Raw genomic sequence first — 23922 nt, 5'->3', positions numbered from 1 at the left:
AGAGCCAGAGAAGCAGAGCACAGAGCAGAGCCAGAGAAGCAGAGCACAGAGCAGAGCCAGAGAAGCAGAGCACAGAACAGAGCCAGAGAAGCAGAGCTGCAGAGCCGCAGAGCCAGAGAAGCAGAGCTGCAGAGCAGAGCCAGAGAAGCAGAGCCAGAGAAGCAGAGCCAGAGCCGCAGAGCCAGAGCCGCAGAGCAGAGCCGCAGAGCCAGAGAAGCAGAGCCGCAGAGCCAGAGAAGCAGAGCCGCAGAGCCAGAGCCGCAGAGCCAGAGAAGCAGAGCTGCAGAGCCAGAGCTGCAGAGCCAGAGCCGCAGAGCCAGAGAAGCAGAGCTGCAGAGCCAGAGCCGCAGAGCCAGAGCCGCAGAGCCAGAGCTGCAGAACTGCAGAACCAGAGCTGCAGAGCCAGAGAAGCAGAGCTGCAGAGCCAGAGCTGCAGAGCCAGAGCCGCAGAGCCAGAGCCGCAGAGCCAGAGCAAGAAGCTGGACCCGGAGCAGGACCTCGAGGACTCACCAGTTACATTCAGGGGGAACCAGTTTATTTAACTCCTCCAGAGATTTTTCTGAGCGATATTCCTGCAGATAGAAAAGAATGAGATCAGGATTAGATCCGCGGGTACAGCCCGCCCGCGCCGCTGCAACGATCGGCAGGCACGGCGGTGCAATAGCTGGTGGCGCCCTCAGGTGGTACCGGACAATTCCTACCTGCACGAAAGCCACGGTCACCACGATTAGAATGGCCTGCGGAGAGACGGATCCGACATTTAAAGAGACAGTGACACCAACATGCAGCGCTGAGGGTCAGCCGCGTCCTCTTACCACCGTGATGCTGACCGCGTCCTCGTATTCCTTGGTGGCGACACTGACGAGCGCGGAGCCGAGGAGCAGCAGGATCAGCGGATTAGTGAACTGCGGAGAGGAAGATCCAGAAATACGCTCAGTGCTGCTCTATACTGCGCAGAGTCCTCCGGAGACGCTCAGTGCTGCTCTATACTGCGCAGAGTCCTCCGGAGACGCTCAGTGCTGCTCTATACTGCGCAGAGTCCTCCGGAGAAGCTCAGTGCTGCTCTATACTGCGCAGAGTCCTCCGGAGACGCTCAGTGCTGCTCTATACTGCGCAGAGTCCTCCGGAGAAGCTCAGTGCTGCTCTATACTGCGCAGAGTCCTCCGGAGACGCTCAGTGCTGCTCTATACTGCGCAGAGTCCTCCGGAGACGCTCAGTGCTGCTCTATACTGCGCAGAGTCCTCCGGAGACGCTCAGTGCTGCTCTATACTGCGCAGAGTCCTCTGGAGACGCTCAGTGCTGCTCTATACTGCGCAGAGTCCTCCGGAGACGCTCAGTGCTGCTCTATACTGCGCAGAGTCCTCCGGAGACGCTCAGTGCTGCTCTATACTGTGCAGAGTCCTCCGGAGACGCTCAGTGCTGCTCTATACTGCGCAGAGTCCTCCGGAGACGCTCAGTGCTGCTCTATACTGCGCAGAGTCCTCTGGAGAAGCTCAGTGCTGCTCTATACTGCGCAGAGTCCTCCGGAGACGCTCAGTGCTGCTCTATACCGCGCAGAGTCCTCCGGAGACGCTCAGTGCTGCTCTATACCGTGCAGAGTCCTCCGGAGACGCTCAGTGCTGCTCTATACTGCGCAGAGTCCTCCGGAGACGCTCAGTGCTGCTCTATACTGCGCAGAGTCCTCCGGAGACGCTCAGTGCTGCTCTATACTGCGCAGAGTCCTCCGGAGACGCTCAGTGCTGCTCTATACTGCGCAGAGTCCTCTGGAGACGCTCAGTGCTGCTCTATACTGCGCAGAGTCCTCCGGAGACGCTCAGTGCTGCTCTATACTGAGCAGAGTCCTCCGGAGACGCTCAGTGCTGCTCTATACTGCGCAGAGTCCTCCGGAGACGCTCAGTGCTGCTCTATACTGCGCAGAGTCCTCCGGAGACGCTCAGTGCTGCTCTATACTGCGCAGAGTCCTCCGGAGACGCTCAGTGCTGCTCTATACTGCGCAGAGTCCTCTGGAGAAGCTCAGTGCTGCTCTATACTGCGCAGAGTCCTCCGGAGACGCTCAGTGCTGCTCTATACTGCGCAGAGTCCTCCGGAGACGCTCAGTGCTGCTCTATACTGCGCAGAGTCCTCCGGAGACGCTCAGTGCTGCTCTATACTGCGCAGAGTCCTCCGGAGACGCTTAGTGCAGCTCTATACTGCGCAGAGTCCTCCGGAGATGCTCAGTGCTGCTCTATACTGCGCAGAGTCCTCCGGAGACGCTCAGTGCTGCTCTATACTGCGCAGAGTCCTCCGGAGACGCTCAGTGCTGCTCTATACTGCGCAGAGTCCTCCGGAGACGCTTAGTGCAGCTCTATACTGCGCAGAGTCCTCCGGAGACGCTCAGTGCTGCTCTATACTGTGCAGAGTCCTCCGGAGACGCTTAGTGCTGCTCTATACTGCGCAGAGTCCTCCGGAGACGCTCAGTGCTGCTCTATACTGCGCAGAGTCCTCTGGAGACGCTCAGTGCTGCTCTATACTGCGCAGAGTCCTCCGGAGACGCTCAGTGCTGCTCTATACTGCGCAGAGTCCTCCGGAGACGCTCAGTGCTGCTCTATACTGCGCAGAGTCCTCCGGAGACGCTCAGTGCTGCTCTATACTGCGCAGAGTCCTCCGGAGACGCTCAGTGCTGCTCTATACTGTGCAGAGTCCTCCGGAGACGCTTAGTGCAGCTCTATACTGCGCAGAGTCCTCCGGAGACGCTCAGTGCTGCTCTATACTGTGCAGAGTCCTCCGGAGACGCTTAGTGCAGCTCTATACTGCGCAGAGTCCTCCGGAGACGCTCAGTGCTGCTCTATACTGCGCAGAGTCCTCCGGAGACGCTCAGTGCTGCTCTATACTGCGCAGAGTCCTCCGGAGACGCTCAGTGCTGCGCTATACTTATAGACAAAGGTCAATCTGATGAGCGCAGGAGTCATATGACATAATGCCCGGAATGGCTGATAACAGGGAACAATCGCTTGCATGCAGCAGTCACACAGTACAGGGTGCAGCAGTTGTACCTGTCCCAGGTATTTCTTCCACATGGGATCCGAATTCTCCACTTGAAACTCGTTCCAGCCGTGTCTGACCCTGCGCTGCAGCACGGCGCTCCCCGCCAGCCCCGAGGCCACGTCCACCTGCGAGAGAGCGGCCGGACACTGTGAGGGCACTATGGGGGGCACGGGCCGGGGGGGTGGCACTATGGGGGAACGGGCCGGGGGGGCCACTATGGTGACACTATGGGGGCACGGGCCGGGGGGGGGGGTGGCACGGGCCGGGGGGGGCCACTATGGTGACACTATGGGGGCACGGGCCGGGGGGGTGGCACTATGGGGGAACGGGCCGGGGGGGCCACTATGGGGGCATGGGACAGGGAGGGCACGGGCTGTGGGGAGTCTGGTAACCTTAGTACGGTGACAATAGCGGAGGTGAGTGCCCCGGGCGAGAGCCATTGTCACACACAGACAATGGAGGAATGTGCGACACCAGGAAACATTTCCTGAACAAACACAGGTAAAAATATCACATAAAAGTCAAGGTAACGGAGATGGCACGCTAACACCGCAGGAGGGGCCGCACGCTAACACCGCAGGAGGGGCCGCACGCTAACACCGCAGGAGGGGCCGCACGCTAACACCGCAGGAGGGGCCGCACGCTAACACCGCAAGAGGGGCCGCACGCTAACACCGCAAGAGGGGCCGCACGCTAACACCGCAAGAGGGGCCGCACGCTAACACCGCAAGAGGGGCCGCACGCTAACACCGCAAGAGGGGCCGCACGCTAACACCGCAAGAGGGGCCGCACGCTAACACCGCAAGAGGGGCCGCACGCTAACACCGCAAGAGGGGCCGCACGCTAACACCGCAAGAGGGGCCGCACGCTAACACCGCAGGAGGGGGCCACACGCTAACACCGCAGGAGGGGCCGCACGCTAACACCGCAGGAGGGGCCGCACGCTAACACCGCAGGAGGGGCCGCACGCTAACACCGCAGGAGGGGCCGCACGCTAACACCGCAGGAGGGGCCGCACGCTAACACCGCAGGAGGGGCCGCACGCTAACACCGCAGGAGGGGCCGCACGCTAACACCGCAGGAGGGGCCGCACGCTAACACCGCAGGAGGGGCCGCACGCTAACACCGCAGGAGGGGCCGCACGCTAACACCGCAGGAGGGGCCGCACGCTAACACCGCAGGAGGGGCCGCACGCTAACACCGCAGGAGGGGCCGCACGCTAACACCGCAGGAAGGGGCCGCACACTAAGACCGCAGGAGGGGCCGCACGCTAACACCGCAGGAGGGGCCGCACGCTAACACCGCAGGAAGGGCCGCACGCTAACACCGCAGGAGGGGCCGCATACAGGGAGGGGCAGCACGCTAAGACCGCAGGAGGGGCCCGCACACAGGGAGGGGCCCGCACACAGGGAGGGGCCCGCACACAGGGAGGGGCCCGCACACAGGGAGGGGCCCGCACACAGGGAGGGGCCCGCACACAGGGAGGGGCCCGCACACAGGGAGGGGCCCGCACACAGGGAGGGGCCCGCACACAGGGAGGGGCCCGCACACAGGGAGGGGCCCGCACACAGGGAAAGATGACCTGTGGGTACTTCTCTGGTCTCTAGACCACAAATAACCCTCCTTCTATAATAATGTAAACCTTTCTACTCTGCGGTGTTCAGTGGATGCCGCCTGCAGTGTAAAGCATGGGGGCCTCACTCTGCTTTCCACGGCGGTGTCCACTCATGACTATATGGCGCCTGTGTACACGCTCTATACTGGATGCACGCGCACATTATGTAATGTCCCCAGTCACGTTGGTCACTAAACTGTGACAAGTAGGATACAAAACAATGCAAAAAATGTACAAACTGCGACAGGAAATAACTGGAGGGTCCGCGCCTCGCCAAGGGGGGAGGAAGCGCTCACATGCAGGTGTCTCAGGAGCTCGCGCTCATCCAGGCGGCTCGCTTCCTTAGCAGGTAACGGGATCACATCATCCTCCGCTCCCACAGACTTCAGCTCACACTGATCCTCAACCTGCGGAAACAACAACACGCCATTAACAACCACCGACCCTCAACCGAGAAAAATACCGCCAACCCCCCAAACACCAGAGGAAACAGAGAGCCAACACAACAGGGTCCATAGGGGCAGTATTATAGCAGTTATATTCTTGTATATAGGGGCGGTATTATAGTAGTAATATATCCTGTATATAGGGGGCAGTATTATAGTAGTTATATTCTTGTATATAGGGGGCAGTATTATAGTAGTTATATTCTTGTACATAGGGGCAGTATTATAGTAGATATATTCTTGTACATAGGAGCAGTATTATAGTAGTTATATTCTTGTATATAGGGGCAGTATTATAGTAGTTATATTCTTGTATATAGGGGCAGTATTATAGTAGTTATATTCTTGTACATAGGGGCAGTATTATAATAGTTATATTCTTGTATATAGGGGGCAGTATTATAGTAGTTATATTCTTGTACATAGGGGCAGTATTATAATAGTTATATTCTTGTATATAGGGGGCAGTATTATAGTAGTTATATTCTTGTACATAGGGGCAGTATTATAGTAGTTATATTCTTGTATATAGGGGCAGTATTATAGTAGATATATTCTTGTACATAGGAGCAGTATTATAGTAGTTATATTCTTGTACATAGGGGCAGAGGGGCAGTATTATAGTAGTTATATTCTTGTACATAGGAGCAGTATTATAGTAGTTATATTCTTGTACATAGGAGCAGTATTATAGTAGTTATATTCTTGTACATAAGAGGCAGTATTATAGTAGTTATATTCTTGTACATAGGAGCAGTATTATAGTAGTTATATTCTTGTACATAGGGGCAGTATTATAGTAGATATATTCTTGTACATAAGAGGCAGTATTATAGTAGTTATATTCTTGTACATAGGGGGCAGTATTATAGTAGTTATATTCTTGTATATAGCGGCAGTATTATAGTAGTTATATTCTTGTACATAGGGGGCAGTATTATAGTAGTTATATTCTTGTATATAGCGGCAGTATTATAGTAGTTATATTCTTGTACATAGGGGGCAGCATTATAGTAGTTATATTCTTGTATATAGGGGCAGTATTATAGTAGTTATATTCTTGTACATAGGAGGCAGTATTATAGTAGTTATATTCTTGTACATAGGGGGCAGTATTATAGTAGTTATATTCTTGTACATAGGGGCAGTATTATAATAGTTATATTCTTGTATATAGGGGGCAGTATTATAGTAGTTATATTCTTGTACATAGGGGCAGTATTATAGTAGTTATATTCTTGTACATAGGGGCAGTATTATAGTAGTTATATTCTTGTACATAGGGGCAGTATTATAGTAGTTATATTCTTGTACATAGGGGCAGCATTATAGTAGTTATATTCTTGTATATAGGAGCAGTATTATAGTAGTTATATTCTTGTATATAGGAGCAGTATTATAGTAGTTATATTCTTGTACATAGGGGCAGTATTATAGTAGTTATATTCTTGTACATAGGGGCAGTATTATAGTAGATATATTCTTGTATATAGGAGCAGTATTATAGTAGTTATATTCTTGTACATAGGAGCAGTATTATAGTAGTTATATTCTTGTACATAGGAGCAGTATTATAGTAGTTATATTCTTGTATATAGGAGCAGTATTATAGTAGTTATATTCTTGTACATAGGGGCAGTATTATAGTAGTTATATTCTTGTATATAGGAGCAGTATTATAGTAGTTATATTCTTGTACATAGGGGCAGTATTATAGTAGTTATATTCTTGTATATAGGGGCAGTATTATAGTAGTTATATTCTTGTACATAGGGGGCAGTATTATAGCAGTTATATTCTTGTACATAGGGGCAGTATTATAGTAGTTATATTCTTGTACATAGGGGGCAGTATTATAGCAGTTATATGCCTGTACATAGGGCGGTATTATAGCAGTGATGTGTCAGTGGCCGCATTGTTCTGTGTAGGAGGGTAGGGTCCGGGTACATGCTGTATATAGGTCATTGCTGCCACCTGATAGCGGTATGATGAGTGCTCGCCCCGTCCCGCCGTTCCCAGTACTGGACGGCTCCTTTTAGCGCAGGAATGCTGTAATCCTATGCAAATGCCTGATATTACAATGTGCAGTTCCTGGCGCGGGGCCAGTGCTGTGCTGCCCTGGATCCCTGCGCCGCGCTCTTCTGCCGGTGACCCGTGCTGCTGCTGATGATTGCGCTATTTCCATCCGCGGCCGCTCCTTAGTTAATGTCGTGCGCGGTGTGTGAATAATCCGCCATCGAGGTCAGGAGGGCGCGGAGCAGCGGTGGCATTTCTCAGGTGACGCAGGAAGGTGAATGCTTTATTTAAGGAACCAAAGAAGTGGAGAAACCTGACAGACGAGGAAGGTGGAGCGGGCGCAGCGTGGATGGGGGGGTCCGACTGTGACGAGGGACTGTTATTCAGTCTGTGCTGAGCTCACAGTTTATTCTCAGCTGTATTCAGTGTGATCGCAAAGCGCCGCATACATCGGACGGGATCGCAACGCGCTGCATACATCGGACGGGATCGCAACGCGTCGCATACATCGGACGGGATCGCAACGCGCCGCATACATCGGACGGGATCGCAACGCGCCGCGTGCATCGGACGGGATCGCAACGCGCCGCGTGCATCGGACGGGACCGCAACGCTCGGCGTGCATCGGACGGGACCGCAACGCTCGGCGTGCATCGGACGGGACCGCAACGCTCGGCGTGCATCGGACGGGACCGCAACGCTCGGCGTGCATCGGACGGGACCGCAACGCGGCGTGCATCGGACGGGATCGCAACGCTCGGCGTGCATCGGACGGGATCGCAACGCTCGGCGTGCATCGGACAGGATCGCAACGATCGGCGTACATCGGACGGGATCACATTGTGCTGCATACGGTGAAGTAAATGGGACGAGATCGCCAATATAAGTCTATGGGTGCGAGAAAAAGAGCGGAGCGTCCCGGTGCGTTGCGGTTTTACGGATACAGAACGCTGTAAATGTAGAATACCTGAGAAATTAAAGGGACGGCTCCGGGGGACAGTGGAGGAACCATCCTGGAGGAGAATCGGAACAGTGTCCTGCGCTCGTGGACCCCGGCCTCAGTATGTCCGCTAACTGTCCGGTAATCCACGGCCGGGGCGGCGGGAGGCGTCATGTCATAAGACGTGTCCTCGGCTTCTGGAGACACAAGAACCACCAGAAAGTGGAGCGATTCCTGCACCAGACGAGCGGGAGAGATAAAGTCTTGTACTGCGCCTTTAAGAGTGACAATAGGAGTGCGCGGCAGAATGTGCGGTTCACACCGCTCCACACCGGCGGGAATGCTGGGACTTGTCCTCCCACACTCCATCTGCCATCAATGGCGCGGCGTTCACCACGTCCTCATGGGCTTTGTCTGAGGAAGCGTTCAGCGCGCAGATGTGGCTATGTACGGCGCTGCGCTTTCTGGGGGGGGGGCACACGCGATACCCCCCCCTTCCAGGCGTCTGCGGTGACGAGCGCAGCCGAAAACCCAATTACGCACAGCCAGCGTTCTGAAGAGTCATCGGTGGAAGGACGGTGCGGAGAGAGCCGCCACAAAGATGGCGACCGTACCCCGCAATATGGGGCAGATCCGGCGCTATCACTCCTCCGTCCTGTCCCCTTCAGCGCTGCCACCAATCAGTACCTAGCGCCGGCAGATAACCACTTACCAAAATGTGGTGGAGCAGGTACACACAGGGCATTGTCCTGCAGATCCCACTCCTGGCACTGGAGGACTGCGGACTTAACCCTTTATGGAGTGCAATCATTCATGGCATTGTGAGAAGATGAAGACCCCAGAGACGGCGGCAGCGGCGGCCCGCAGGGTATGAAGAGGAGCGGACCACTGAGGTTATAATATATGGCTGAGGAGCCGGACTATGTGCACCATCCGCACCACACCCCTCAAGTGCGCCATGTCACAGCGGACCGGGCCCCACTCCTCCACCACGGCTCATACTGCGGGTATTTACCACCGTTACACAACGGGGACAACACTGACGTCTCCAGTCCTAGAAGCCCATCACTCAGCTGTCAGGAGCCTCTCGTCAACACGAAGAGCCATAAAATGGGTAAACATGGGTGTCACCGGGCGTGGGAGGGTCTGGTGAACGGCGTGCGTAGAAGCAGGATACAGGGAGGACATGGCTGTATACAGCACCAAGATAAAGGCCTCGCAAAAAAGCAAGATAAAAAGGCACAGGGATAAAGGCACCTCAAGAAAATAAAAAAAATCATCAAGATAAAGGCCCAGGGATAAAGGGTGGCAGGATACAGGCTTCTCATATGCTGAAGGATATAAGGCGCCGGGATGAAGGCCTCCCATATGCTGGTGGATATAGGGTGCAAAGATAAAGGCCTGGGGACAAAGGGTGCAAAGATAAAGGCCAAGGGTCAAAAGGTACATGGATAAAGGCCAAGGGTCAAAGGGTACATGGATAAAGGCCAAGGGTCAAAGGGTACAAGGATAAAGGCCAAGGGTCAAAGGGTACAAGGATAAAGGCCAAGGGTCAAAGGGTACATGGATAAAGGCCAAGGGTCAAAGGGTACAAGGATAAAGGCCAAGGGTCAAAGGGTACAAGGATAAAGGCCAAGGGTCAAAGGGTACAAGGATAAAGGCCAAGGGTCAAAGACTACAAGGATAAAGGCCAAGGGTCAAAGGGTACAAGGATAAAGGCCAAGGGTACAAGGATAAAGGCCAAGGGTCAAAGACTACAAGGATAAAGGCCAAGGGTCAAAGGGTACAAGGATAAAGGCCAAGGGTACAAGGGTACAAGGATAAAGGCCAAGGGTACAAGGGTACAAGGATAAAGGCCAAGGGTACAAGGATAAAGGCCAAGGGTCAAAGGGTACAAGGATAAAGGCCAAGGGTCAAAGGGTACAAGGATAAAGGCCAAGGGTCAAAGGGTACAAGGATAAAGGCCAAGGGTCAAAGGGTACAAGGATACGGACCTCTCATATGCTTGAGGATATAGGTTGTCAGGATAAAGGCCCAGGGAAATGCCACAATAAAGGGCTGGAACATAAGGTACCAAGATACAAGTTGGATATAACCCTGGAGATAAGGGTCCAGGATAAGTCTGGTGATAGCTCGGAGTCTATGGCACGAGGTGACTGGTGGCAGCGCAGATCTCTTGCGGCTGAACCCCTGGTCCTTCCCGTTCTGGCCCGGTCCATTCAGAACCTGATGTTTGCTGTTCCTGACACGCGGTAAGAATAATCTATTGTTCTGTGGATGATGAAGATTCTGAGAAACTGAACGCCCAGAAGTCAAACACAAACCATAGCGTGGAGTCAGCCACGGGCCGGGCGCGGAGCCGACACCAGCGCTGTGCACCCACACTGCAGCGCTGCGGCCCCCGGGAATCGCTGCGGCCCCCCCGGTAATCGCTGTGGTCACAGCACGCTCTCTACATATAGAGGAAATCGTATGTCAGGGTGGTAGTATCTGTATGGGGAGATAAGGTATGCACACCAGTGACTATGTAAGGGGAATACATGGAATAGCAGAAACTGCTGTGTGAATACTGACATGAAAAATCGTAAAAAACGTAGTTTTTCGTTTGTGAACCCTCCCCATACACCTATTGCCAATCCACATCATACGCATAATAGCCGGGGTCTCAGCTTCCCATACACGGTAACTGCACGAGAGGACACACACAAGCTCGGGACCCCAACGTAGAGAAATACTTTGGCGTAGTGTTGGGGTCTATTGCATTGATCAATTCAGTAGCTAAATTTCTCTTGATTCATATGTTCATGGCAGTAATGCAGATTCCATTCTTCACATTTCATTCTTACATATAGCTATTGGATTTTTCATGTCAGTATTCGCATACCTTATCTCCCCATAGTCACTGGTGTGCATACCTTCTCTCCCCATAGTCACTGGTGTGCATACCTTATCTCCCCATAGTCACTGGTGTGCATACCTTATCTCCCCATAGTCACTGGTGTGCATACCTTATCTCCCCATAGTCACTGGTGTGCATACCTTATCTCCCCATAGTCACTGGTGTGCATACCTTATCTCCCCATAGTCACTGGTGTGCATACCTTCTCTCCCCATAGTCACTGGTGTGCATACCTTCTCTCCCCATAGTCACTGGTGTGCATACCTTCTCTCCCCATAGTCACTGGTGTGCATACCTTATCTCCCCATAGTCACTGGTGTGCATACCTTCTCTCCCCATAGTCACTGGTGTGCATACCTTATCTCCCCATAGTCACTGGTGTGCATACCTTCTCTCCCCATAGTCACTGGTGTGCATACCTTCTCTCCCCATAGTCACTGGTGTGCATACCTTCTCTCCCCATAGTCACTGGTGTGCATACCTTCTCTCCCCATAGTCACTGGTGTGCATACCTTCTCTCCCCATAGTCACTGGTGTGCATACCTTATCTCCCCATAGTCACTGGTGTGCATACCTTATCTCCCCATAGTCACTGGTGTGTATACCTTATCTCCCCATAGTCACTGGTGTGCATACCTTCTCTCCCCATAGTCACTGGTGTGCATACCTTCTCTCCCCATAGTCACTGGTGTGCATACCTTCTCTCCCCATAGTCACTGGTGTGCATACCTTATCTCCCCATAGTCACTGGTGTGTATACCTTATCCCCCCATAGTCACTGGTGTGTATACCTTATCCCCCCATAGTCACTGGTGTGCATACCTTATCTCCCCATAGTCACTGGTGTGCATACCTTATCCCCCCATAGTCACTGGTGTGCATACCTTCTCTCCCCATAGTCACTGGTGTGCATACCTTCTCTCCCCATAGTCACTGGTGTGCATACCTTATCTCCCCATAGTCACTGGTGTGCATACCTTATCTCCCCATAGTCACTGGTGTGCATACCTTATCTCCCCATAGTCACTGGTGTGTATACCTTATCTCCCCATAGTCACTGGTGTGCATACCTTCTCTCCCCATAGTCACTGGTGTGCATACCTTATCTCCCCATAGTCACTGGTGTGCATACCTTATCTCCCCATAGTCACTGGTGTGCATACCTTATCCCCCCATAGTCACTGGTGTGCATACCTTATCTCCCCATAGTCACTGGTGCGCATACCTTATCTCCCCATAGTCACTGGTGCGCATACCTTATCTCCCCATAGTCACTGGTGCGCATACCTTATCTCCCCATAGTCACTGGTGCGTATACCTTATCTCCCCATAGTCACTGGTGCGCATACCTTATCTCCCCATAGTCACTGGTGTGCATACCTTATCTCCCCATAGTCACTGGTGTGTATACCTTATCTCCCCATAGTCACTGGTGTGCATACCTTCTCTCCCCATAGTCACTGGTGTGCATACCTTCTCTCCCCATAGTCACTGGTGTGCATACCTTATCTCCCCATAGTCACTGGTGTGCATACCTTATCTCCCCATAGTCACTGGTGTGTATACCTTATCCCCCCATAGTCACTGGTGTGCATACCTTATCTCCCCATAGTCACTGGTGTGCATACCTTCTCTCCCCATAGTCACTGGTGTGTATACCTTATCTCCCCATAGTCACTGGTGTGTATACCTTATCCCCCCATAGTCACTGGTGTGCATACCTTCTCTCCCCATAGTCACTGGTGTGCATACCTTATCTCCCCATAGTCACTGGTGTGCATACCTTATCCCCCCATAGTCACTGGTGTGCATACCTTATCTCCCCATAGTCACTGGTGTGCATACCTTCTCTCCCCATAGTCACTGGTGTGCATACCTTATCTCCCCATAGTCACTGGTGTGTATACCTTATCTCCCCATAGTCACTGGTGTGCATACCTTATCTCCTCATAGTCACTGGTGTGCATACCTTATCTCCCCATAGTCACTGGTGCGCATACCTTATCTCCCCATAGTCACTGGTGCGCATACCTTATCTCCCCATAGTCACTGGTGTGCATACCTTCTCTCCCCATAGTCACTGGTGTGCATACCTTATCTCCCCATAGCCACTGGTGTGCATACCTTCTCTCCCCATAGTCACTGGTGTGCATACCTTATCTCCCCATAGTCACTGGTGTGCATACCTTATCTCCCCATAGCCACTGGTGTGCATACCTTATCTCCCCATAGCCACTGGTGTGCATACCTTATCTCCCCATAGCCACTGGTGTGCATACCTTATCTCCCCATAGTCACTGGTGTGCATACCTTATCCCCCCATAGTCACTGGTGTGCATACCTTATCTCCCCATAGTCACTGGTGTGCATACCTTATCTCCCCATAGTCACTGGTGCGCATACCTTATCTCCCCATAGTCACTGGTGTGCATACCTTATCTCCCCATAGTCACTGGTGTGTATACCTTATCTCCCCATAGTCACTGGTGTGCATACCTTCTCTCCCCATAGTCACTGGTGTGCATACCTTCTCTCCCCATAGTCACTGGTGTGCATACCTTATCTCCCCATAGTCACTGGTGTGTATACCTTATCCCCCCATAGTCACTGGTGTGCATACCTTATCTCCCCATAGTCACTGGTGTGTATACCTTATCCCCCCATAGTCACTGGTGTGCATACCTTATCTCCCCATAGTCACTGGTGTGCATACCTTCTCTCCCCATAGTCACTGGTGTGTATACCTTATCTCCCCATAGTCACTGGTGTGCATACCTTATCTCCCCATAGTCACTGGTGTGCATACCTTATCTCCCCATAGTCACTGGTGTGCATACCTTCTCTCCCCATAGTCACTGGTGTGTATACCTTCTCTCCCCATAGTCACTGGTGTGCATACCTTATCTCCCCATAGTCACTGGTGTGTATACCTTATCTCCCCATAGTCACTGGTGTGTATACCTTATCTCCCCATAGTCACTGGTGTGCATACCTTATCTCCCCATAGTCACTGGTGTGTATACCTTATCTCCCCATAGTCACTGGTGTGCATACCTTATCTCCCCATAGTCACTGGTGTGCATACCTTCTCTCCCCATAGTCACTGGTGTGCATACCTTATCTCCCCATAGTCACTGGTGTGCATACCTTATCTCCCCATAGTCACTGGTGTGCATACCTTATCTCCCCATAGTCACTGGTGTGTATACCTTATCTCCCCATAGTCACTGGTGTGCATACCTTATCCCCCCATAGTCACTGGTGTGCATACCTTCTCTCCCCATAGTCACTGGTGTGCATACCTTATCTCCCCATAGTCACTGGTGTGCATACCTTATCTCCCCATAGTCACTGGTGTGTATACCTTATCTCCCCATAGTCACTGGTGTGTATACCTTATCTCCCCATAGTCACTGGTGTGTATACCTTATCTCCCCATAGTCACTGGTGTGCATACCTTATCCCCCCATAGTCACTGGTGTGCATACCTTATCTCCCCATAGTCACTGGTGTGCATACCTTATCTCCCCATAGTCACTGGTGTGCATACCTTATCTCCCCATAGTCACTGGTGTGCATACCTTCTCTCCCCATAGTCACTGGTGTGCATACCTTATCTCCCCATAGTCACTGGTGTGCATACCTTATCTCCCCATAGCCACTGGTGTGCATACCTTCTCTCCCCATAGTCACTGGTGTGCATACCTTCTCTCCCCATAGTCACTGGTGTGCATACCTTATCTCCCCATAGTCACTGGTGTGCATACCTTCTCTCCCCATAGTCACTGGTGTGCATACCTTATCTCCCCATAGTCACTGGTGTGCATACCTTATCTCCCCATAGTCACTGGTGTGTATACCTTATCTCCCCATAGTCACTGGTGTGCATACCTTATCCCCCCATAGTCACTGGTGTGCATACCTTCTCTCCCCATAGTCACTGGTGTGCATACCTTCTCTCCCCATAGTCACTGGTGTGCATACCTTATCTCCCCATAGTCACTGGTGTGTATACCTTATCTCCCCATAGTCACTGGTGTGTATACCTTATCTCCCCATAGTCACTGGTGTGTATACCTTATCTCCCCATAGTCACTGGTGTGCATACCTTATCTCCCCATAGTCACTGGTGTGCATACCTTATCCCCCCATAGTCACTGGTGTGTATACCTTATCTCCCCATAGTCACTGGTGTGCATACCTTACCTCCCCATAGTCACTGGTGTGCATACCTTATCTCCCCATAGTCACTGGTGTGCATACCTTATCCCCCCATAGTCACTGGTGTGTATACCTTATCTCCCCATAGTCACTGGTGTGTATACCTTCTCTCCCCATAGTCACTGGTGTGCATACCTTATCTCCCCATAGTCACTGGTGTGCATACCTTATCTCCCCATAGTCACTGGTGTGCATACCTTATCTCCCCATAGTCACTGGTGTGCATACCTTATCTCCCCATAGTCACTGGTGTGCATACCTTATCTCCCCATAGTCACTGGTGTGCATACCTTCTCTCCCCATAGTCACTGGTGTGCATACCTTATCTCCCCATAGTCACTGGTGTGCATACCTTATCCCCCCATAGTCACTGGTGTGCATACCTTCTCTCCCCATAGTCACTGGTGTGCATACCTTCTCTCCCCATAGTCACTGGTGTGCATACCTTATCTCCCCATAGTCACTGGTGTGCATACCTTATCCCCCCATAGTCACTGGTGTGCATACCTTATCTCCCCATAGTCACTGGTGTGTATACCTTCTCTCCCCATAGTCACTGGTGTGCATACCTTATCTCCCCATAGTCACTGGTGTGCATACCTTCTCTCCCCATAGTCACTGGTGTGCATACCTTATCTCCCCATAGTCACTGGTGTGCATACCTTATCCCCCCATAGTCACTGGTGTGCATACCTTATCCCCCCATAGTCACTGGTGTGCATACCTTCTCTCCCCATAGTCACTGGTGTGCATACCTTCTCTCCCCATAGTCACTGGTGTGCATACCTTATCTCCCCATAGTCACTGGTGTGTATACCTTATCTCCCCATAGTCACTGGTGTGCATACCTTATCCCCCCATAGTCACTGGTGTGCATACCTTATCTCCCCATAGTCACTGGTGTGCATACCTTATCTCCCCATAGTCACTGGTGTGCATACCTTATCTCCCCATAGTCACTGGTGTGCATACCTTATCTCCCCATAGTCACTGGTGTGCATACCTTCTCTCCCCATAGTCACTGGTGTGCATACCTTATCTCCCCATAGTCACTGGTGTGCATACCTTATCTCCCCATAGTCACTGGTGTGCATACCTTATCTCCCCATAGTCACTGGTGTGTATACCTTATCTCCCCATAGTCACTGGTGTGCATACCTTATCTCCCCATAGTCACTGGTGTGTATACCTTATCTCCCCATAGTCACTGGTGTGCATACCTTATCTCCCCATAGTCACTGGTGTGTATACCTTATCTCCCCATAGTCACTGGTGTGTATACCTTATCTCCCCATAGTCACTGGTGTGCATACCTTATCCCCCCATAGTCACTGGTGTGCATACCTTATCTCCCCATAGCCACTGGTGTGCATACCTTATCTCCCCATAGCCACTGGTGTGCATACCTTCTCTCCCCATAGTCACTGGTGTGCATACCTTCTCTCCCCATAGTCACTGGTGTGCATACCTTATCTCCCCATAGTCACTGGTGTGTATACCTTATCTCCCCATAGTCACTGGTGTGCATACCTTATCCCCCCATAGTCACTGGTGTGCATACCTTCTCTCCCCATAGTCACTGGTGTGCATACCTTATCTCCCCATAGTCACTGGTGTGCATACCTTATCTCCCCATAGTCACTGGTGTGTATACCTTATCTCCCCATAGTCACTGGTGTGTATACCTTATCTCCCCATAGTCACTGGTGTGTATACCTTATCTCCCCATAGTCACTGGTGTGCATACCTTATCTCCCCATAGTCACTGGTGTGCATACCTTATCCCCCCATAGTCACTGGTGTGTATACCTTATCTCCCCATAGTCACTGGTGTGTATACCTTCTCTCCCCATAGTCACTGGTGTGCATACCTTATCTCCCCATAGTCACTGGTGTGCATACCTTACCTCCCCATAGTCACTGGTGTGCATACCTTATCTCCCCATAGTCACTGGTGTGCATACCTTATCCCCCCATAGTCACTGGTGTGTATACCTTATCTCCCCATAGTCACTGGTGTGTATACCTTCTCTCCCCATAGTCACTGGTGTGCATACCTTATCTCCCCATAGTCACTGGTGTGCATACCTTATCTCCCCATAGTCACTGGTGTGCATACCTTATCTCCCCATAGTCACTGGTGTGCATACCTTATCTCCCCATAGTCACTGGTGTGCATACCTTATCTCCCCATAGTCACTGGTGTGCATACCTTCTCTCCCCATAGTCACTGGTGTGCATACCTTATCTCCCCATAGTCACTGGTGTGCATACCTTATCCCCCCATAGTCACTGGTGTGCATACCTTCTCTCCCCATAGTCACTGGTGTGCATACCTTCTCTCCCCATAGTCACTGGTGTGCATACCTTATCTCCCCATAGTCACTGGTGTGCATACCTTATCCCCCCATAGTCACTGGTGTGCATACCTTATCTCCCCATAGTCACTGGTGTGTATACCTTCTCTCCCCATAGTCACTGGTGTGCATACCTTATCTCCCCATAGTCACTGGTGTGCATACCTTCTCTCCCCATAGTCACTGGTGTGCATACCTTATCTCCCCATAGTCACTGGTGTGCATACCTTATCCCCCCATAGTCACTGGTGTGCATACCTTCTCTCCCCATAGTCACTGGTGTGCATACCTTCTCTCCCCATAGTCACTGGTGTGCATACCTTATCTCCCCATAGTCACTGGTGTGTATACCTTATCTCCCCATAGTCACTGGTGTGCATACCTTATCCCCCCATAGTCACTGGTGTGCATACCTTATCTCCCCATAGTCACTGGTGCGCATACCTTATCTCCCCATAGTCACTGGTGTGTATACCTTCTCTCCCCATAGTCACTGGTGTGCATACCTTATCTCCCCATAGTCACTGGTGTGCATACCTTATCTCCCCATAGTCACTGGTGTGCATACCTTATCTCCCCATAGTCACTGGTGTGCATACCTTCTCTCCCCATAGTCACTGGTGTGCATACCTTATCTCCCCATAGTCACTGGTGTGCATACCTTATCTCCCCATAGTCACTGGTGTGCATACCTTATCTCCCCATAGTCACTGGTGTGCATACCTTATCTCCCCATAGTCACTGGTGTGTATACCTTATCTCCCCATAGTCACTGGTGTGCATACCTTATCTCCCCATAGTCACTGGTGTGTATACCTTATCTCCCCATAGTCACTGGTGTGTATACCTTATCTCCCCATAGTCACTGGTGTGCATACCTTATCCCCCCATAGTCACTGGTGTGCATACCTTATCTCCCCATAGTCACTGGTGTGCATACCTTATCTCCCCATAGTCACTGGTGTGTATACCTTATCCCCCCATAGTCACTGGTGTGCATACCTTATCTCCCCATAGTCACTGGTGTGCATACCTTATCTCCCCATAGTCACTGGTGTGCATACCTTATCTCCCCATAGTCACTGGTGTGCATACCTTATCTCCCCATAGTCACTGGTGTGCATACCTTCTCTCCCCATAGTCACTGGTGTGCATACCTTATCCCCCCATAGTCACTGGTGTGTATACCTTATCTCCCCATAGTCACTGGTGTGCATACCTTATCCCCCCATAGTCACTGGTGTGCATACCTTATCTCCCCATAGTCACTGGTGTGTATACCTTATCCCCCCATAGTCACTGGTGTGCATACCTTATCTCCCCATAGTCACTGGTGTGTATACCTTCTCTCCCCATAGTCACTGGTGTGCATACCTTATCTCCCCATAGTCACTGGTGTGCATACCTTATCCCCCCATAGTCACTGGTGTGCATACCTTCTCTCCCCATAGTCACTGGTGTGCATACCTTATCTCCCCATAGTCACTGGTGTGTATACCTTCTCTCCCCATAGTCACTGGTGTGCATACCTTATCTCCCCATAGTCACTGGTGTGTATACCTTCTCTCCCCATAGTCACTGGTGTGTATACCTTATCTCCCCATAGTCACTGGTGTGCATACCTTATCTCCCCATAGTCACTGGTGTGTATACCTTATCTCCCCATAGTCACTGGTGTGCATACCTTATCTCCCCATAGTCACTGGTGTGCATACCTTATCTCCCCATAGTCACTGGTGTGCATACCTTATCTCCCCATAGTCACTGGTGTGCATACCTTATCTCCCCATAGTCACTGGTGTGTATACCTTATCTCCCCATAGTCACTGGTGTGCATACCTTATCTCCCCATAGTCACTGGTGTGCATACCTTCTCTCCCCATAGTCACTGGTGTGCATACCTTCTCTCCCCCATAGTCACTGGTGTGTATACCTTATCTCCCCATAGTCACTGGTGTGCATACCTTATCTCCCCATAGTCACTGGTGTGCATACCTTATCTCCCCATAGTCACTGGTGTGTATACCTTATCTCCCCATAGTCACTGGTGTGCATACCTTATCTCCCCATAGTCACTGGTGTGTATACCTTATCTCCCCATAGTCACTGGTGTGCATACCTTATCTCCCCATAGTCACTGGTGTGCATACCTTATCCCCCCATAGTCACTGGTGTGCATACCTTCTCTCCCCATAGTCACTGGTGTGCATACCTTATCTCCCCATAGTCACTGGTGTGCATACCTTCTCTCCCCATAGTCACTGGTGTGCATACCTTATCTCCCCATAGTCACTGGTGTGCATACCTTCTCTCCCCATAGTCACTGGTGTGCATACCTTATCTCCCCATAGTCACTGGTGTGCATACCTTATCTCCCCATAGTCACTGGTGTGTATACCTTCTCTCCCCATAGTCACTGGTGTGCATACCTTATCCCCCCATAGTCACTGGTGTGTATACCTTATCTCCCCATAGTCACTGGTGTGCATACCTTATCTCCCCATAGTCACTGGTGTGTATACCTTCTCTCCCCATAGTCACTGGTGTGTATACCTTCTCTCCCCATAGTCACTGGTGTGTATACCTTATCTCCCCATAGTCACTGGTGTGTATACCTTATCTCCCCATAGTCACTGGTGTGCATACCTTATCTCCCCATAGTCACTGGTGTGCATACCTTATCTCCCCATAGTCACTGGTGTGTATACCTTCTCTCCCCATAGTCACTGGTGTGCATACCTTCTCTCCCCATAGTGATGTTTTTAGGTTTTTGCACCCAGTTCAGACTTAGAATGGTGTTCCAAACGTTATTCCTTATTGTTAGGGTGGTAGTATCTGGACACGGTGGGTGGGTGACCGTAGACAGCAAGACCCCTGAGCTGGTGAGATGCCCACTGCAGCCCCCATTACACTACAGAATACCCCATAAGATCAGCTCTAATTATGGGGTGACCTGGTCCCGGGGTTCAGGGTGGATGTGGCACCGGTAACAATAGTCTATGTAATGCCGGATGCCACAGGTCCTCGGACATGGGGGGCTCTGTGCAGACGAAAGGTGCGGATGCCCCCACACATCCACAGCCTGGAGGCTTCTAGGACAAACGCCATCGGAGACGGTGCCCCCCCCCACACGTCCGCCTACACCCCCCCCACACATCCCCCTACACCCCCCCCACCCCGCCACACGTCCCCCTACAAACCCCCCCCCACACCCCCCCACACATCCCCCTACAAACCCCCCCCACGTCCCCCCTACACCCCCCCCACACGTCCCCCTACAAACCCCCCCACGTCCCCCTACACCCCCCCCACACGTTCCCCTACAAACCCCCCCACGTCCCCCTACAACCCCCCCCACACGTCCCCCTACACCCCGCCACACGTCCCCCTACAAACCCCCCCCCACACATCCCCCCACATCCCCCCCACACCCCCCCCACACGTCCCCCTACAAACCCCCCCCCACACGTCCCCCTACACCCCCCCTCCCCCCCCTACACGCTTATCTCGCTGCAATATATGTTTAAGAACAGGTTTATCTGGAGGAGCCGGAGCGTCCTGAGAGCTGCGACACCGAGGCCAGGATGCTGTGGCACCGTCATAACCGGGAATTAGGCACGCGCCAACAAGCACTCAAAAGCCATGTCACCCGCCCCTTACAGGACCACGGATAGCATGCCACGGACCCCCGCATACAAGAGCCATACATGCCTGCCCCACACAGCAGCACAGCTGCCCCGGCTCCAGCGGCCAGCAGAGGCCAGGCCCCCCCCCCCGGCTCCAGCAGCCAGCAGAGGCCAGGCCTCCCCCCCCCCCCCCGGCTCCAGCGGCCAGCAGAGGCCAGGCCCCCCCCGGCTCCAGCGGCCAGCAGAGGCCAGGCCCCCCCCCCGGCTCCAGCAGCCAGCAGAGGCCAGGCCCCCCCCGGCTCCAGCGGCCAGCAGAGGCCAGGCCCCCCCCCCGGCTCCAGCAGCCAGCAGAGGCCAGGCCCCCCCCCCGGCTCCAGCAGCCAGCAGAGGCCAGGCCCCCCCCCCGGCTCCAGCGGCCAGCAGAGGCCAGGCCCCCCCCCCCCCCCCGGCTCCAGCAGCCAGCTGAGGCCAGGCCCCCCCCCCCGGCTCCAGCGGCCAGCAGAGGCCAGGGCCCCCCCCCCCCGGCTCCAGCGGCCAGCAGAGGCCAGGGCCCCCCCCCCCGGCTCCAGCGGCCAGCAGAGGCCAGGCCCCCCCCCCCCCCCGGCTCCAGCGGCCAGCAGAGGCCAGGCCCCCCCCCCCCCCCCGGCTCCAGCGGCCAGCAGAGGCCAGGCCCCCCCCCCCCCCCCCCGGCTCCAGCGGCCAGCAGAGGCCAGGGCCCCCCCCCCCCGGCTCCAGCGGCCAGCAGAGGCCAGGGCCCCCCCCCCGGCTCCAGTGGCCAGCAGAGGCCCAGGGCCCCCCCCCGGCTCCAGTGGCCAGCAGAGGCCAGGGCCCCCCCCCCGGCTCCAGTGGCCAGCAGAGGCCAGGGGCCCCCCCCCGGCTCCAGCGGCCAGGCCCCCCCCCCCCGGCTCCAGCGGCCAGCTGGGGCCAGGCCCCCCCCCCCCCCCCCCGGCTCCAGCAGCCAGCTGAGGCCAGGCCCCCCCCCCGGCTCCAGCGGCCAGCAGAGGCCAGGCCCCCCCCCAGGTCCAGCGGCCAGCAGAGGCCAGCCCCCCCCCCCGGCTCCAGCGGCCAGCAGAGGCCAGGCCCCCCCCCCCCCCGGCTCCAGCGGCCAGCAGAGGCCAGGCCCCCCCCCCCGGGGTCCAGCGGCCAGCAGAGGCCAGGCCCCCCCCCCCCCCCCGGCTCCAGCGGCCAGCAGAGGCCAGGCCCCCCCCCCCCCGGCTCCAGCGGCCAGCAGAGGCCAGGCGCCCCCCCCCGGCTCCAGCGGCCAGCAGAGGCCAGGCGCCCCCCCCGGCTCCAGCGGCCAGCAGAGGCCAGGCGCCCCCCCCCCGGCTCCAGCGGCCAGCAGAGGCCAGGCGCCCCGACTCTAGCGGCCAGCAGAGGCCAGGCCCCCCCCGGCTCCAGCGGCCACCAGAGGACAATTCACGGTTAGCACAGATCGTTCCGGTGAGCCGGGGGCTGCCATCAGTCGGCGGCTGGGATTGTCTAATATTCGGCAGCAGATGACGGTGACACCGGAGCCGGGCCGCGCTGGGTTGAGGAGCGCAGCAGATGAATGGAGCCTCACATGAACAGGTGATTACAGGTAACGTTATCCGAGAGCAGAGAACGCAGCAACCTCTCACAGCGCCGAGGAGCCGGCCCCGGAGGTTGCAGCGGAGCGCACGCAGTGCAGGGGTTAAGTGGCGCATGTGGCGGTCACCACAGCTCACCACAGCTGCGCCAGTCCCTTATAATCCCTGTAATGTCTCCAATAGATCTGATGGTACCAATCTGCGCTCCTGGAGACATCGGCCCCCCACACACAGCGCTGAGGACCCCCCCACACGCAGCGCTGAAGACCCCCACCTGAGGGGAAGCCGCATACAGCGCTGAGGACCCCCACCTGAGGGGGGCACCTGTCACACCTCACTCTCCAGCGGATGTGCACCACTCAGCAGATGCCCACAGACACGACAGCCGGACCAATGCCAACCGGGCCAGCACCGGCGACCCCCCCCACCGACCGGGCCAGCACCGGCCACCACCCCCCACCGAGCCGGGCCAGCACCGGCGACCCTCCCCACCGACCGGGGCCAGCACCGGCGACCGCGACCCGCGACCCCCCCCCACCGACCGGGGCCAGCACCGGCGACCCCCCCCACCGACCAGGCCAGCACCGGCGACCCCCCCCACCGACCGGGCCAGCACCGGCGACCCCTCCCCACCGACCAGGCCAGCACCGGCGACCGCGACCCCCCCCCACCGACCGGGCCAGCACCGGCGACCCCCCCCCCCACCGACCGGGCCAGCACCGGCGACCCCCCCCCACTGACTGGGCCAGCACCGGCGACCCCCCCCCACCGACCGGGCCAGCACCGGCGACCCCCCCCCCCCCACCGACCGGGCCAGCACCGGCGACCCCCCCCCCCCCACCGACCGGGCCAGCACCGGCGACCCCCCCCCCACCGACCGGGCGCCAGCACCGGCGACCCCTCCCCCACCACCGACCGGGCCAGCACCGGCGATCCCCCCCCCACCGACCGGGGCCAGCACCGGCGACCCCCCCCCACACCGACCGGGCCAGCACCGGCGACCCCCCCCACACCGACCGGGCCAGCACCGGCGCCCCCCCCCCCCACTGACTGGGCCAGCACCGGCGCCCCCCCCCCCACTGACTGGGCCAGCACCGGCGACCCCCCCCCCCACCGACCGGGCCCAGCACCGGCGACCCCCCCACCGACCGGGCCAGCACTCAAGGAGGGGGTCGGGGGTTGAGAATGAGGAATTTCTGACCCTGTAGAG

The 23922-nt window shown here is 54.9% G+C and overlaps 2 protein-coding genes across 2 annotated transcripts in view; both read right to left on the bottom strand.

Moving 5' to 3' along the window:
* Positions 1-3143, bottom strand: part of ATP2C2 (ATPase secretory pathway Ca2+ transporting 2) — a 47360-nt gene extending 44217 nt beyond the window's left edge. Inside the window, exons 1-4 of the mRNA XM_075326260.1 lie at positions 3033-3143; positions 816-905; positions 702-737; positions 511-572 (exon numbers count right to left, since the gene is read on the bottom strand). Of these exons, the coding sequence (XP_075182375.1) occupies positions 511-572; positions 702-737; positions 816-905; positions 3033-3056 (212 nt within the window). The 5' untranslated portion in view covers positions 3057-3143. The remainder of the gene's footprint in view (positions 1-510; positions 573-701; positions 738-815; positions 906-3032) is intronic.
* Positions 3144-4721: 1578 nt separating this feature from the next.
* The window catches only part of LOC142254410 (MTOR-associated protein MEAK7-like), a 36213-nt gene continuing 17012 nt past the window's right edge, over positions 4722-23922 (bottom strand). The window contains 3 exon segments of the mRNA XM_075325452.1: positions 4722-4835; positions 4936-5046; positions 8069-8316. Coding sequence (XP_075181567.1) covers positions 4722-4835; positions 4936-5046; positions 8069-8316 — 473 coding nt within the window.

This window comes from Anomaloglossus baeobatrachus, chromosome 10 (assembly GCF_048569485.1).
Source record: "Anomaloglossus baeobatrachus isolate aAnoBae1 chromosome 10, aAnoBae1.hap1, whole genome shotgun sequence".
In the NCBI taxonomy this organism is placed as follows: Eukaryota; Metazoa; Chordata; class Amphibia; order Anura; family Aromobatidae; genus Anomaloglossus; species Anomaloglossus baeobatrachus.
This window is presented reverse-complemented; position numbering and strand designations above follow the sequence as displayed.